General features: G+C 46.3%; 1 protein-coding gene across 2 annotated transcripts in view; it reads right to left on the reverse strand.

The window, feature by feature from the left end:
* Positions 1 to 3,784: 3,784 nt before the first annotated feature.
* The window catches only part of LOC100744439 (protein FAM151B), a 14,473-nt gene continuing 4,683 nt past the window's right edge, over positions 3,785 to 13,574 (reverse strand). Inside the window, exons 1-5 of one of the 2 annotated variants that reach the window (XM_012381311.2) lie at positions 13,258 to 13,514; positions 7,444 to 7,578; positions 5,630 to 5,868; positions 5,254 to 5,393; positions 3,785 to 5,180 (exon numbers count right to left, since the gene is read on the reverse strand). In XM_012381311.2, the coding sequence (XP_012236734.1) occupies positions 4,784 to 5,180; positions 5,254 to 5,393; positions 5,630 to 5,868; positions 7,444 to 7,578; positions 13,258 to 13,309 (963 nt within the window). In that variant the 5' untranslated portion in view covers positions 13,310 to 13,514 and the 3' untranslated portion in view covers positions 3,785 to 4,783. Of the gene's footprint in view, positions 5,181 to 5,253; positions 5,394 to 5,629; positions 5,869 to 7,443; positions 7,579 to 13,257; positions 13,515 to 13,574 lie in introns of those variants that run through there. The other variant, XM_012381312.3, reaches the window with a different exon arrangement.

Here is a 13,574-nt window from a genome sequence, read left to right on the forward strand (position 1 = left end):
CTCGAGCCTCTAAACGCCCGATTCGATTTCGATGTACGATCGAATCGACGTGACTACCGTTTTCCTCACTTTCCTCGAAAACGATCGAAACGCGCGCGCGTCCTCGCCGCCGATACCGGCACACTGCTCGCTCGAGTCCAGCTACACGGAGATTACACTGAATCGTATCGCGGACCGAATGTCGCGGGCGACTGAGGCCAGCCTCTCTGGTCGACGGCTTGAGAGATCGCGGAACGCAGTGCGCATGCGTGCGGGCGATATTCGTCTCCCTCTCCCGCCCCCTCCGTCACCCTCGGCCGCCGACTTTTCTGCGTCCCCTTCGTCCCTTACCTGTGTGCTCTTGTGTGCCACCGCAACAACCGTGCACACGTTGTTTCACGGACTCCCAGTGGACGCGGTATACCTTGGATCTGGTACGTTCGATCGATGACTACGCTCCGAAAATTTCACACCGAACCGGCACCACTGAAAACTTTCGCTTTTCTTCGTCAAGTTTCGCGTCGTTCTCGTTTGCGCATTATTGCTACCGTTTCAGTTTCTCTTCCACCACGTGGACGCACCATCTCCACTTGGCCACGTCTTACACGATCAACGCGGCGACGGGATTTACCCTAAAGCGATACCCTCTATATCGATTATTAGTTATTTATCTATGCGGCGTAGGCTATGCCAGCGTGCATCCATATCGTCGAGAATTAAAGACCGATGAATCGTCCTTGCGTATCCTCGGACGAACGGGACGTTGCGTCGACTCGCGAAATCGGAACTCGATCCAACCCTACCGCGTCAGTATACGCGTTTACATCTACGCGTATCGTCGCACGTGTTTTCCTTTATCTGGCCGCATGGAGCCATGGCAATCGATACACGTGTTTCTGTCACTGTTCCCAACCGATTCGTGTAGCGTCCCGATTTTACGATCGTCCGGAGAGATCGACACCAACGACTGGCCACCCTTTTCGTTTCCCATTCACTTTCGCGTCGCCATTCAGAGATTCCGAGAGGATTCGGAGTCCGGCGGTGCCTCGAAATCCGGTCGAAAGGCTGGGGCGAGAACGAGAAGTCGATAGAATCGCGATGCCTGACTTACTACAACCGGTACAACGAGGACTGGTTTTTCGTCGCGTACGGAGGTCGTCTGACGTTTTTTATCGCGCCTTTTAAGCCGGCCGCTATACGCACCACAATAAATAAACACGGTAGCCCTTTTGGACGGCTTCCGCTCCGATTCGATCCTCGATAAAGTTCCAGTACGCGACCTATCGCCGAGATGCATCGTTCCTGTGCGTCATCGGTCCTTTCCTATACGAGCCAGAGAATGAAAAAAGGAAGCTACGCATCCTCTCGAACGATGCCAGTCGGGTCGTATCCAATGGCATTCTTCTCGTTAAAGTATCATATCCGTCAGTTATCGACACGTCGCGCCGCGTCTTCCACTTCCAATTCGACCTTTCCCTCACGATGTCTTTTTGTCGCGTGTCCGTGCTCCGTCGTTCGAAGCGTTTTATCTCTCCTCGAGCTCGTTGCCTCGTTCACAGACGAGATATATCGTATGTATAAGAGGTACAGTCAGACTGCACGACATTGGAGCAAATTGTATGTGAAAATGCAGGAGCCGCTTAATCGTTTCACTTTTGCGGCATCGCGTTACCGATATTAATTCGTTGCCATTTGTCAGAATCACGCATACGGTGGAGCGGTGTTGCGTCGCTGCAAAAACGAAAAAAAATAAATTGCATCCTAGTCGGAGATTTCGAGCGGTGGCCGTACGGAACGCGTGCAATCAGCCTGCCAGATAAATGATCGCAGGTCCCAGGTGAGAGGGGCGAGTAGACGAATAAATGACGCTCCGACTTCGACTCTGTAAGACACGCCCGTGGAATGCAGTCGTTTGGACGCGGCGTACCGAGAAAATTTAAGAGCCGCGACTCGACGCTTGTGTCGCTAACAAATTCCCGTGAACTCGGTATGCATTTTTCGCGCCGGTATTAGCGATTACTTGAAGTGGCAAGCCGTCAACAGCAGACGTCACAGAACCGCTTAGAGCTCGCGCAATCAGATCTGATCCTGCTGTCTTTCTATTTCTGAACTCAACCAGGTCGGAACGGCCGCGACAAAAGACGCAAGCCGCTTTAGAGAACGGTCGCTTCCGCGGAATACCACCAAAATTTTCGTGGGCACGAAGCGAAATTAGTCACGCGGATTTAACCACGGCTCTCGTGCCAACAGGCTGCTCTGAATGCATCGATTTGTTCTACAATGGAGAGCACGTATCGTACACGAAACATGTTCGACGTCCGACGTTACTCCTCCGGTGGAAAGACTCGCTGATTTAGAATCGAAGTAATATTTGGTGGAATTGTCGTCCACGGGTCTTTGGTCTTACGCGATCATCGTTCGTTTATTGCGTCTTTAACGATAATTGAGAACAGGAAACGACTTAGATTACACAAACCTACAAGAAAACCGAGCAGAGATCGGCGTGTAGCGCAGTCGGGACACGCCGCTTTCGATCTAAAAAGTTTTGCCCAGGTTCAGGAGGTTATCTCGGCAGATTATGCTTGTAGGTCACATTGTTACTCTCTGGAATGGTAGTTCGCAACGCTAGTTCTCTGTGTCAAACGCGCCTGACTGTTTTTCTCTTTGAATTCGTTACGAGTTATATAACGTTTCACGCTTTGGGAAATTACGCTGGCGAATGATCGGCCTGGAAGTCTAAACCAGGGGGCAGCTCGCGAAGCGTGCAAATCGCATTTTCGTTGGCGATTCACGAACGCATCCGTGGTGAATCTCGTTTCGTACGGACTGTGTGTACCTGCAGATCGTGAACGCAAAGAACAGTCAAAGAACGGGACGAGAAGGAGAACGTGTGACAGACTTTGATCGCGATAAATGGAATTCCTTACCTCCATTTCCGAAGACCCCTCTCGATGGGGTGACCCTTGACATCTTGCAACCCAACTACGCCTCCTACGCCACTCCTCTCCTTCTCGTTTTCTTTCACCACGTTACCTTGGCACCGAACGTTGCCACGAAAAAGTCCCGCTCGGAATTCGAATGCGTCGATATCATAGACGTTCGCGCCACGTCCATAGACAATGAAATTCCTCCGTTATTATTTATCGTTGTGCCGACACGCGATCTGATGTTAACGAACGATCGGCTAAACGAAGCTGCGGTTCGATCGCCAACTCACTTACGAGAACGAATCGGAAATAATCGAAAGGTAAACAGAGGAGATTAAACGAGGGACTCGACTCTACGACTTGCATCGTTCGTGTCAAATGGTAGGGTAAACAGAAGTCCGAGGAATGTTCGGTCGGTAACGGGCTCTCCGTCTGTTTGACCAGTGATACTTTCAATTTAATATGTAATTAAGCGCTTGACGCAACAACTAATTTCACGGATCTCGAGACGTAAAAAGTCGTTCGTAATATCTCTCGACTTGATTTTAAACGATTTCTACTAGTCGCATGAATCTGTTCCACCAAAAAACATTCCGCAGCTGCATAATTTCGATTTCTATGGGTTGATTCCTATCGCATCGATAGAGAATAAGCCGAACATAGTAGGTTGTAAATGTAGCGCCGTATTCCATGACACGCGTCGCGTGAGCAATCATCGATTTACGGGATTACGAATGGACCACCCGCTTTGGAAACTGGCTCCTAGTTTCCGTCGCCTCTCGGCAGATGGACACAAAGAGCGTTTAGCGTTCGAAATTATCTAGCAAGATTCGGAAAAGATGCAGGAGTTTATAAGAAAATTCGATGGAAAAAGTCGATAAATTTTGCAGATGATTTTATTGTTTCGTTATCAAACGCGGTGCACCGACACCGTATTACGCATTCACAATCCTTTGGTTTACAGATGTACACGTTACAGCTTACGTAAACTCTAATACCGTATTTGTTTTATATTTTGTTCTGCATCCTTGATCTGCACCTATGTCTGAGATATGTTAAAGGCAGGTACAGGAAATACGTCGGTGAACACTAAAGAGGTACGATATAACACACTACGAGTAAGTTTCGCGTATTTGACGCGGTATTTTAGAAAAAAAGCGTGTCTCCAAGGTTTAAATGGTGCAAATATGCTGTGATAAGTGCACCAGGTGTTAGAACTTGTTGTTAGAACAGGTGTTGCAACTTATCACGGCATTTCGTTCGCATCAAAATCAACAGGATGAATCCGAAAGATCTTCGTTAAATCTTTTACTAGATCAATTTCATTTAAGTTACATACTAACAAAGTCGAGCGTAAAATCCAACTATCGAAACGTCTTTCTGGTATGTTATATCTTACTCTATCTTACAGGTTTACTTGAAGAATCGAAATACGTCGCATTCTATCATAGAAATCTACGAAAAATGTGCCAATATGACAAAAAGAAATAGCCATCTTTGAAAAACGAATAAAGAAAAGAGCACGATGCCCAAGTATTGTAAAGCGAGGGTATTTCGTCACGGCCAACAGGAATATCGTATTCCTAAGAAAGCTCCCTTAAAATACTTAGAAAAAACGTTTGCGAATAAGCTTACGCGCTAAAAAGTACAAGTTCACGACCGAGACTCTAACGAGAACATTCGACCGTTACATATCGAAACTGCTTTTTGATTTAAATTCTGACGATCTTCGATCGGAATTCGATTTCGTTCCGTCAGTCTCGCGCTTCTTTCCTTCGTCAAAGAGAATTCCATGGCGATGGAAGAAGACGCGAGACTCTTCCATCACTGAATCCCCTCGAGTGCATGCGATACGCGACGAGAATTATTCAAACTGCTCACAATATCGACGATAGAAGACCAGTCAGAAGACTAACCGCGAGCGTGACCGAAGCGACCATAACGCTCGATGCTCCTGACAAATGAAGCTTATTCATCAAGTCTTGCGGTACGTCGACGAACACCTTTTTCACACCGATATCTCGTATTAGCGTTGACAACGTCTCCGCATCGACCTTGTCACCCTCGCTCGACCAAACGGTTAGGGTTACCTTGCTCGCGAAGGAGCTATTCTCCATCAGGGACTTGATCACTTTCATACTGTTCGCGGCTAGACCAGCTCTTACAGGATAAGTTATCGGCTGAGTAACCTTCTGTTCTTTCAAGATGTTGATCATATCTTGGATTTGTTGCTCCGTGTATTGACCTTCGGTGACGTTGTCCTTGACGCCGTACCTGAAACACGAATCGATGAAGTTTCGAAATATTACGAACTTTTATATTCGTAGACGGTGACTATCGTTCTTACCTGGTGGTCCAGCCGACCGACAGCGTGTACTCTGGAAACGCCATGGCTTGACTTACGAAAGCTTTTGCGGTGACCGGTGTGGTGCTTGCGTTCACTGGTCCAGGGAGTATATCCGCGTTAAGAAATACGGGGAATTTAGTCTGAAAACAAAGAAAAGCTGAGCGATTAAGACGAAAGCAGAGCAGATATTGGTAACGGAAGGCTAGACGCTTAGGATTCTCGATCGTGAGGAACGCGTGGCCATCGGTAATCGAGGCAAAAATAACCCTCCAGTTCTGGAATGTATCGTTTGACAGAAGCGATCGGTGAAACGAAGCACGAAGGACTTTGTAAAGATGCACGAGTCGATCTATAAATACGCAAATGGGATACGTACGTTACTGCGGACTTTCTCCAAGATAGGCACGCTCGCGTTGAAGGCACCGATGCTCTTGAAGTCCAGCTTGATGCCCTTGGTAACGTTCTTCTTGATCACGGTGTTGAGGAAATCGTCTAACGACAAGTTGCTCTTAGTCGCCGGCGGATGTGCCATTATCGGTATCAGTTGTGTGTTATTATCGCTCGTACCGTTCAGTGTGCCCAACGTAACGTCGGCCTCCAGCATCTTGACGTTGGCTTTAAACAGGAGAGCCAAGTTTATAAAAGTACATATGTACATCGGTACGAGTGAAAAAGAGAAAGAGAACGAGGAAGGGCAAAGAGGGAGCAAGGAGGGAGGCAGCAGTGGTACATCTGAGAAGCGCGAACAGCAATTGCGCCGCGAAACGAGAAAGAGAAGGAGGGTGAGAGGGAGATACCGCGGTAGTGAGAAAGAGATGAAAAATCGGCTGGTTTCAGTACTCGCAGACACGTGCAACGAATATCGATCGATGCCTAAAGAGGCTGCGAACCAACAGATTTCAAATTCCTACGCCAGTGCTAAGTACGGCTTTTTAGATTCTTCGCGCTCGTGGAGGCTCTGAAAAAGCACTTGGGATCTTCGCACCTTCCTCCCATTCGCCTATTCGATCACGTACGAGTGTTTCGTTCGTAGAAACGCGCGACCGACTTCCGGTTGATTCTAGAAGGAGATGCACGCAGCCACCTTGACACATATTTCTGCAGGCCCGGTCGCGATCGTATATGTCACGGGTTCCTTCATACTTTTCCTGGATATCGTTTCATTGATCGAGACATGATTGCGACGACAGCGACGCACCTAGCGAAGCATCGCGGAGAAATCGCCGAACGATGTAAAACGTCAAAGAGGAACAGGTTCGGCTTTCGTTCGTTCCGCTTTTGTCGCGGACGACGCGATCAATTACGGAATGGGAGGATCAAGGTCGTACGTATCCGGAGACTGACCTTCCTCTACTCTACGACCGTTCGAACGTCGTTGCTGACGTCCGAGTCTCATTGAGATTCAACGAGGGTGACTGGTTTGTTTCTCGAAAATCTTTCGCCGACGTGACCACGAAGGTGATACCATCTTCCTGAATATTAATTAATACGAATTTTAAAACATCCGGTATCACGCCGGAGCGTGTTTGAAATATCGTTTGGTTAAACGACCTTCGACCTCGTATGTTGAAACCGTCCGAAGCGTTTAATCCCGATAATTGGTATTAAGCTCGCGCGATTTGACCGGTGCAAACATATCTCACGTGGCTGATGGGGTTACAAGCGTGTCCACCGTACGATATCACGATATGGAAAATGTGTCGATGCCATATTTCGAAAAGATTCGTTAACTAATAAGGCGTAACAGGCGATCGCGAATCTTCTGGGAAATGAATTTCTCATCAAGCTCTCATTATTACCGAGTTCTTTGAAATCTGACTCGTCGTATACATGCGATGCGATTAATTTCTCACGGGGCACCTCGTTTAAGGAAAATGATTATTATCGGAGGAACATTGGAAATTCAAACCTGAACGTTAAACGCGGTTTAAGTTTCTCGGTTTCTTGTTAACCACGCGCGATGCAAGTATCGTCCGGCGCGATATTCGCGTGGCATTAAAGACGACGGACCGTGATAGTTTGGAGTGCCGTGTTTCGATATCGCGGATCTGGAATATTTTCGCAAAGCTCGTCGACGCAAAAGGGATCGAACAAATTCTATTTCGATCATTAACGTGGTCTCAACTATTTCGCCAACGAGATCTCGAAGAGATTGCCAAGCAGACCACTTCAATTACGCGATCGACGTACCTGATACAAGTGCGTTGTCGAGTTTCTCCTTGCTGTTGACGGCATGCTCCCAGACGATCTTGGTGAGATTACCCTCGATGTCTGGAAAGAAAGTGGCTACGTCTACAGAGACGTTGCTGGCGGACATGGCAGCCTCTGAAACAAGCAAACGTCGCGTCTAGTTAAAGAGGTGAACGGGTCTCGACCTTCCGCATTAATATTCTCCAGGCCTCTCGACCTTTGACCCAATATTCGGTGGGGTCGTTTCATAATTGAGCGGACTGCGAATTCCTCGTGAACCAGCAGAGGGTAGGAAGATCCGGAGAGTTTTCGGGGGAGGGGCTGGATGACGGAGAATTTCGCCCTACTTTGCACATTGTGTCCCGAGAGATCGATAATCTTATTCATTCGTTACCGTCGTTACCTTCTCCGCTATTGTAGAAGATCGTTTGCGCAACTACCAGCAAAAACAAAAAGAAGAAGCACGCAGCATCGTTGAATTTTCCTGTCCGATTTTTCCTGTCACCGGTCTTTTCTTTCACTGCTTTTCCATAATTATTTGTTCGTTTCGCTTTCCTAGAAACATCGTGCAAAGGAAGCAACAAAGATTCGAAAGAAGCATCGTTCGTGAAAATACGGGGATACTTGGTAAATTTTGCTCGAACAAATCGATACGCGACGAACTCCCGATACAACAGTTCCAACTGACCCGTTTCCGGTTCAGCAGATCTGTGCAGGGATGGTTGTACGCGTTGGTCGATCGACTACCCAGCCGCAAGGGAGAACCGTGCTCTTTTTAACACGTATGAAACGGGGAGTAGAGATCGGAGCTACTGAAAATGGCCAGGTTATTCGATGATATTGCGAAACGCATATAGGGAAAGAAAGGTAAGCGTAATATTTATTTTAAGAAAAATTTATCGACTTTGCCGAGAATTTCTTCGTAGCGCTATTTTCAGAGATCGAGCTAGATCTATATTCGTGCGTTGCGCTTTGCGCGTGAAAAGTATCACCGTAACAGTGTGGCATTCGTGTGTAAGAAATAACCAGCGGAGAAAAGAAGAATATCCGATCGATCGGTCTTTTATTCAAGTTATAAATAATGCAGAGAGCCCACGGTCGCGCAATTATGCGAATATACGTAGAAAGAAGAAGGACAATCGTAACGAGTAATATATATACAGTTTAAATTCGCCTATCTCGTCTTCTGCATCCACGAGTCTGTTTGCACGGAATCGTCCTGGAACGTATTCTCGCCGCGACGTTTCCGACTTCCGACTAAATTCACATTCAGTTTCCGACTCACCGATTCCGTACAGAGAAGGATACGTCTGGGAATCGGTGGTCGAACAGCTTTACCAAGAAGAACGCAACACCGGCCCATTCTTTTCCCTCTAGAATGGCCGGCCGTTCTTTGAACCGGCAGTTAGCACACGCCTAGAGTTCGAAGCGAGATTGACCTCGAATGAGCACGAGTTACACCAACGACGCACTAATTGGCTGAACAATCGATCGTTTGTCTTCTAGAAGTACGATAGTTCCTGATAATGCCTCATCCTAACGCATTCGTTTCCGATCATCGTATCTTCCTCCTTAAGTAAAGGGAATTCATATCTTTCTGATTCAATCGTTCTGTACTTTGAATTACGGTTACATAATCCTCTCATAAGTTTCAACACGTTTAAAGTGGTATATCTCACCTTGTGTATATTAATCCTTAGCAAATAAAGGACGGGGCTTTTATCGCGGATGAGTTATCGACCAACCGTTATCGCGATTTGCGAATATATTTTTCAGTTTCAAGAAACACGCACGATTACGCTCTTCTTTCGCCTAAGACTACGGAAAGTTTTCGTTTCGTTTAGCGAGAGGCATAGATGTACGAGTCGTTCTTGCTTGGTCCCCTTAAGTGAAAGCTGTTTTTACGCGGTAGACTCGGACCGGATAGTTGGCACAGCCCTCGGCTACTTTCCACAAGCTTAGAGTGGAGTTTTGCAGACGCACGGATTTCCGGCGGAATTTACCGCGATACAAGCTGGTATCGAATTTAGTCCGCTGAGCCGGTCGAACGACTCTGTGACTTATAGGTGAATCGTAATCGAGCTAGCTGGAATCCGACTTTCATTCGCAGTTAAACTGTCGGAAATTCCAATTTCCACGTTAAGCGCCGATCGGATTTCAGCGAAAATCAAGGCCTCGATCGTTTGCCATAGCTAGTCTCCACACGTTTCCCTCGTTTCCGTATGGTTATAGGGGATATAGCTCATATCACGGATGTGTTTGCCATGTAGGGTCGCATACTGTAGATAGTATAGGTAAACATATAAGCTACTTTAAATATCGACTGTGCCTAAACGTGACGCGCGGATTATTCGATAGACGTGCGATGAAACGTCATCGATGCAGGGTTAAACTTTGAAATTAATCTGTAGAATTTTCCAAGCAGTCATAATGTCGATCCGATGAAAAATCTTCGTAGGAAGTTACGTCGACATTGACGCGTCGTAAAACCCGAACCAAGCTTTAAAGAGACGTCTGTTACCCTGCCGATGACAAAGTAGTCTTGATACGATAATAACGCGATAGATTATACCGTGATCTATTTTCTACGATGCGATACCATACAAGATTGTTGGTATCGCGTGATACGCGATCGGACAGGGAAAATTAGAAATGTCACGCCCTGTCCATTTCAAGCTCGATTCTATCAGGAATTCGTGACGCAATCGAGAATTTCTGTCTCTTGATAAGACGCGCGATGTTCAATTCGATTCCTCCTGCGCGTACGCTTCTATAAGCCGATAACAACAAGTCGGTTCAACGTTGTATCAGCCGTATTCCGAAACTCGGCCGAGTTTCCAGGATTCTCCATCGAATAATTCTTGTCCATGTAATCGATACGCACGTACGTCATACGAGCTGTTCGAGCGATACGAGAATATAAGCATCAAAAGGTAAATCGTTTGCGCGAAATATCCACTCGCCAATGCCATATACGAAATCTTCGTCCAATATTTTTCACCGATTGAACCAGGGCTTTCGTTCGACTGCGACAGATTCGAGAGATTTCCTTCTATGCCCGAACGACGTTCTTTTTTCGCACAATAAAATCTTTGTCGAATAATCCATACGTCGTGTACCAACGAGGATCGAAAGGTCGGTTGAAAATTCATTGCACGATCAAACTCAGGTCGAACACGTCTGGCGATCGCGTAACATAACGAGATTAAGCACGGTATCTTTTCGTGAGCAAATATCTTGCGTACACGCTCGTTTCTTTTCATATACCTAAGTATCTACGTTTGATATTCGTTCAAGAATTACGATCGACACGGTACAAGGTTCGCAAGAAATCAAGAGAACTCGTTCGTACGAAACGTTCGAAATCATTTTGTTCACGTTCCATTGCGAAACTGTTCTCGATGTGATCAAGATTTCGTTGTAATCTCCGTATCTACAAAGGACGACGTTATATCACATATTTTTTTCACGTTCTTATCTACCTATCGGCATTTATCCGAAAATGACTAAACCTTTGTTTGAAACGACACGGCGGATCTAATCGCTTGATATCTCGTTACTGGCTCTAATTACGCGATGACAGTTTCATCATGATCAAAAAATTTTACACCTTATTTTATTTATTGTGCCGAAATTAGAACACGGCTCTCAAGACTGATAATACCATCGAGAAATAGACGATATGAGTCACCTTCCTCGACTTGTACGTAGATAAGAATGCACTTACCAAACGCCTCCAGCTACCTCGGTAAACACGTTATACGCCTTACGTAAACGAATTCGGGTTCCGACGTATCGCGACACGATGTCGCTGTTTGCGATTCCCATTACAATTAACAGCTTGGAAATAAAAGGCTACGAAGAAACTCGAATCGATCTGATCGATTTTTTCCTCTTCATTTACGTTGTACCATCTTTCATTGCCTGTGTCTTTTGTCGTTCTATTCGTTATTTCTAGTATGTTACCTGGCTATCGTCCAGTTCGCGTAGACAACTTTCTCCCAGTGTGTACCTAGTTTTTGCAAATTTCTGCTCTAAGATGGAAACAGGTACGATGGAATACGATGTTGTCGTGATAGAGAGAGAAAAGATCGTTTGACATGGTGACATTCAATTTTCAAAAACCTAACCCCATGTTTTCCGCAAGGAACGCACTATGTCACGCGGCTTCTTCCTCTGTATTTCTCCCGTAGAGGTCTCTAATAACATTTACGGCAAACGATACGCGGTCAAGCCGACGCGCTCTGTAGCATGTTTATAAATGACAGTCGCTCGTTAATTAGTCCGCTAACGGGTGCTCCTTGTTTATCGTTGTTAAATAGAAAATCTCGCGTATTGATTGTCGGCCGAGTCGATTAGCCTAATTAGGACTATTAATACGTTGCTAATGGGGCACAGTCATGCGAAGATTAATTTTTCTCCGCTAATTGTTTGCGTGTCTCTTTCGGTCGCTTCTACGCCCCTATGTTTAATTATCCTGGGAATTCCGTAGACGCGCCCCTTTGTGTTCGCGTGAATGTGTTCCAACGTCATTTCAATTTCTTAATATACTCGAGAATTATAACGATGCATTTAATGAAATCGCCGAGTTACGAGCTACGAAAATTTGACGCGTGGCGCGTAGCATTTTGCAAAAAAGAACGCCTGTTCTTTCGTGCGTTCAAGAGCTGCGGTCGTCGACCAGAGATATGGTCGAAACGATCACAGAAATCTTTCTCCGATAATTTCCTTTCTTCCTTTTTCCTCGACTAAGCCGCAAACGATACCGATTGTTACTACAAGAACGATAACTGGTTAACGTACAACGCGCGCCATAATTTCAAGGAAAGCAAATGCTTACAGCGTTTCATCTTGTGAGCCTCAAGATCTCGAATTCACGAGAAGGAATCAATCGACTCGAAACGGCTATTTTCTGACAGCGCGTGCACAACGATGGGCAAAAAGAGCTCTAAAAACAGCTTATTTACGTACTATTTTTGCGCGGCACGTTGGTTCGCATATTCAGCGGAGCAACGGTAATCTATTTTTAAGAGTGCTCCGCGATACAAAGAACTCCGGTGCACGGTTAAAATGCGCTGGAAAATGCCAACACATCGGAGGAAAGCGAAGCAGAAACGAACAAAGATCAAAAGCACGAGGAAAGTAGCTGAAGAAGAAGGTTTACGAGTATCAGAGAGAAATAGAGAGAGAGTGGGGAGGGAGAAGGAAGAGAGAGAAAACCGGGTTACGCCCAGCGTATATGTTTGCATTTCGAAATTAATCGCGTTTCTCCTCCGGCCTGTATGCCACGATAGAGTGAGATATAAACGCTGAGCTTTAAGAATCAATTGATCAATCTCGTTGTTCACCGACCGTGCGAAATCGGCTGCTATTCTCACGCGACCGTTGCCAATAATTGATCGGCTCTGGTTCTCCTTTCGAAACACTAAGAATCGTCGGGATTTAAAGGGTTGCTTTCGGATAAAATCGATAGCGAGCAAAGACGAATTTCTACTCTCATCCGACAATCCTAATACGCGAAACAAACGGAAGTACATGCCCTTCAATTTCTCTGCGTCATTGTTTCGAGTTACGATCTGCTTACTGTGAACCGTCGAATGAACCAAGTGCTGGATTAATTGCACCAATTTGCGACACACTTGGAAACCCTCGAACTCCAATATATTTTTCTTCGATTCTCGTGACGAGTTTGATCGCGATCGAGGTTACGGTTTATGACAGCGTTTCTACGACACCGTAGGAGCTTCGAGAACAATTTAGCGCGCGATTAATCGCGACTTATCGTCAAGCCAGAGAGAAAGGTGTAGGACTTACGGATCAATGCCAGGAACAGGAGACTGGTCGCCGTGGTCGTGATACTCTTCATGGTCCCTCACGGTGAACACTGCACACGTTTTGAGAAAAAGAGAAGCGAGATGATAGACGCGCGAACAGCGTGCGCTCGAACGACGAACAGGCGGGCTACTTCGGAAAAGAAAGAGGGAGAGGGCAGAACCGGCGTGGCTCTGGTTGCTCAACGACACCCGGTCAACTCGGCAGCCTCGAAACGACTGACTGTCGTCCCGTTGCGTCGATCGATTCTCGAAATCCAACCGTACACAATACGGAGCCGCGTGCATGGAGCTGCCGTC

The sequence above is a fragment of the Bombus impatiens genome, unplaced genomic scaffold (genome assembly GCF_000188095.3).
Source record: "Bombus impatiens unplaced genomic scaffold, BIMP_2.2 scf_0129, whole genome shotgun sequence".
In the NCBI taxonomy this organism is placed as follows: Eukaryota; Metazoa; Arthropoda; class Insecta; order Hymenoptera; family Apidae; genus Bombus; species Bombus impatiens.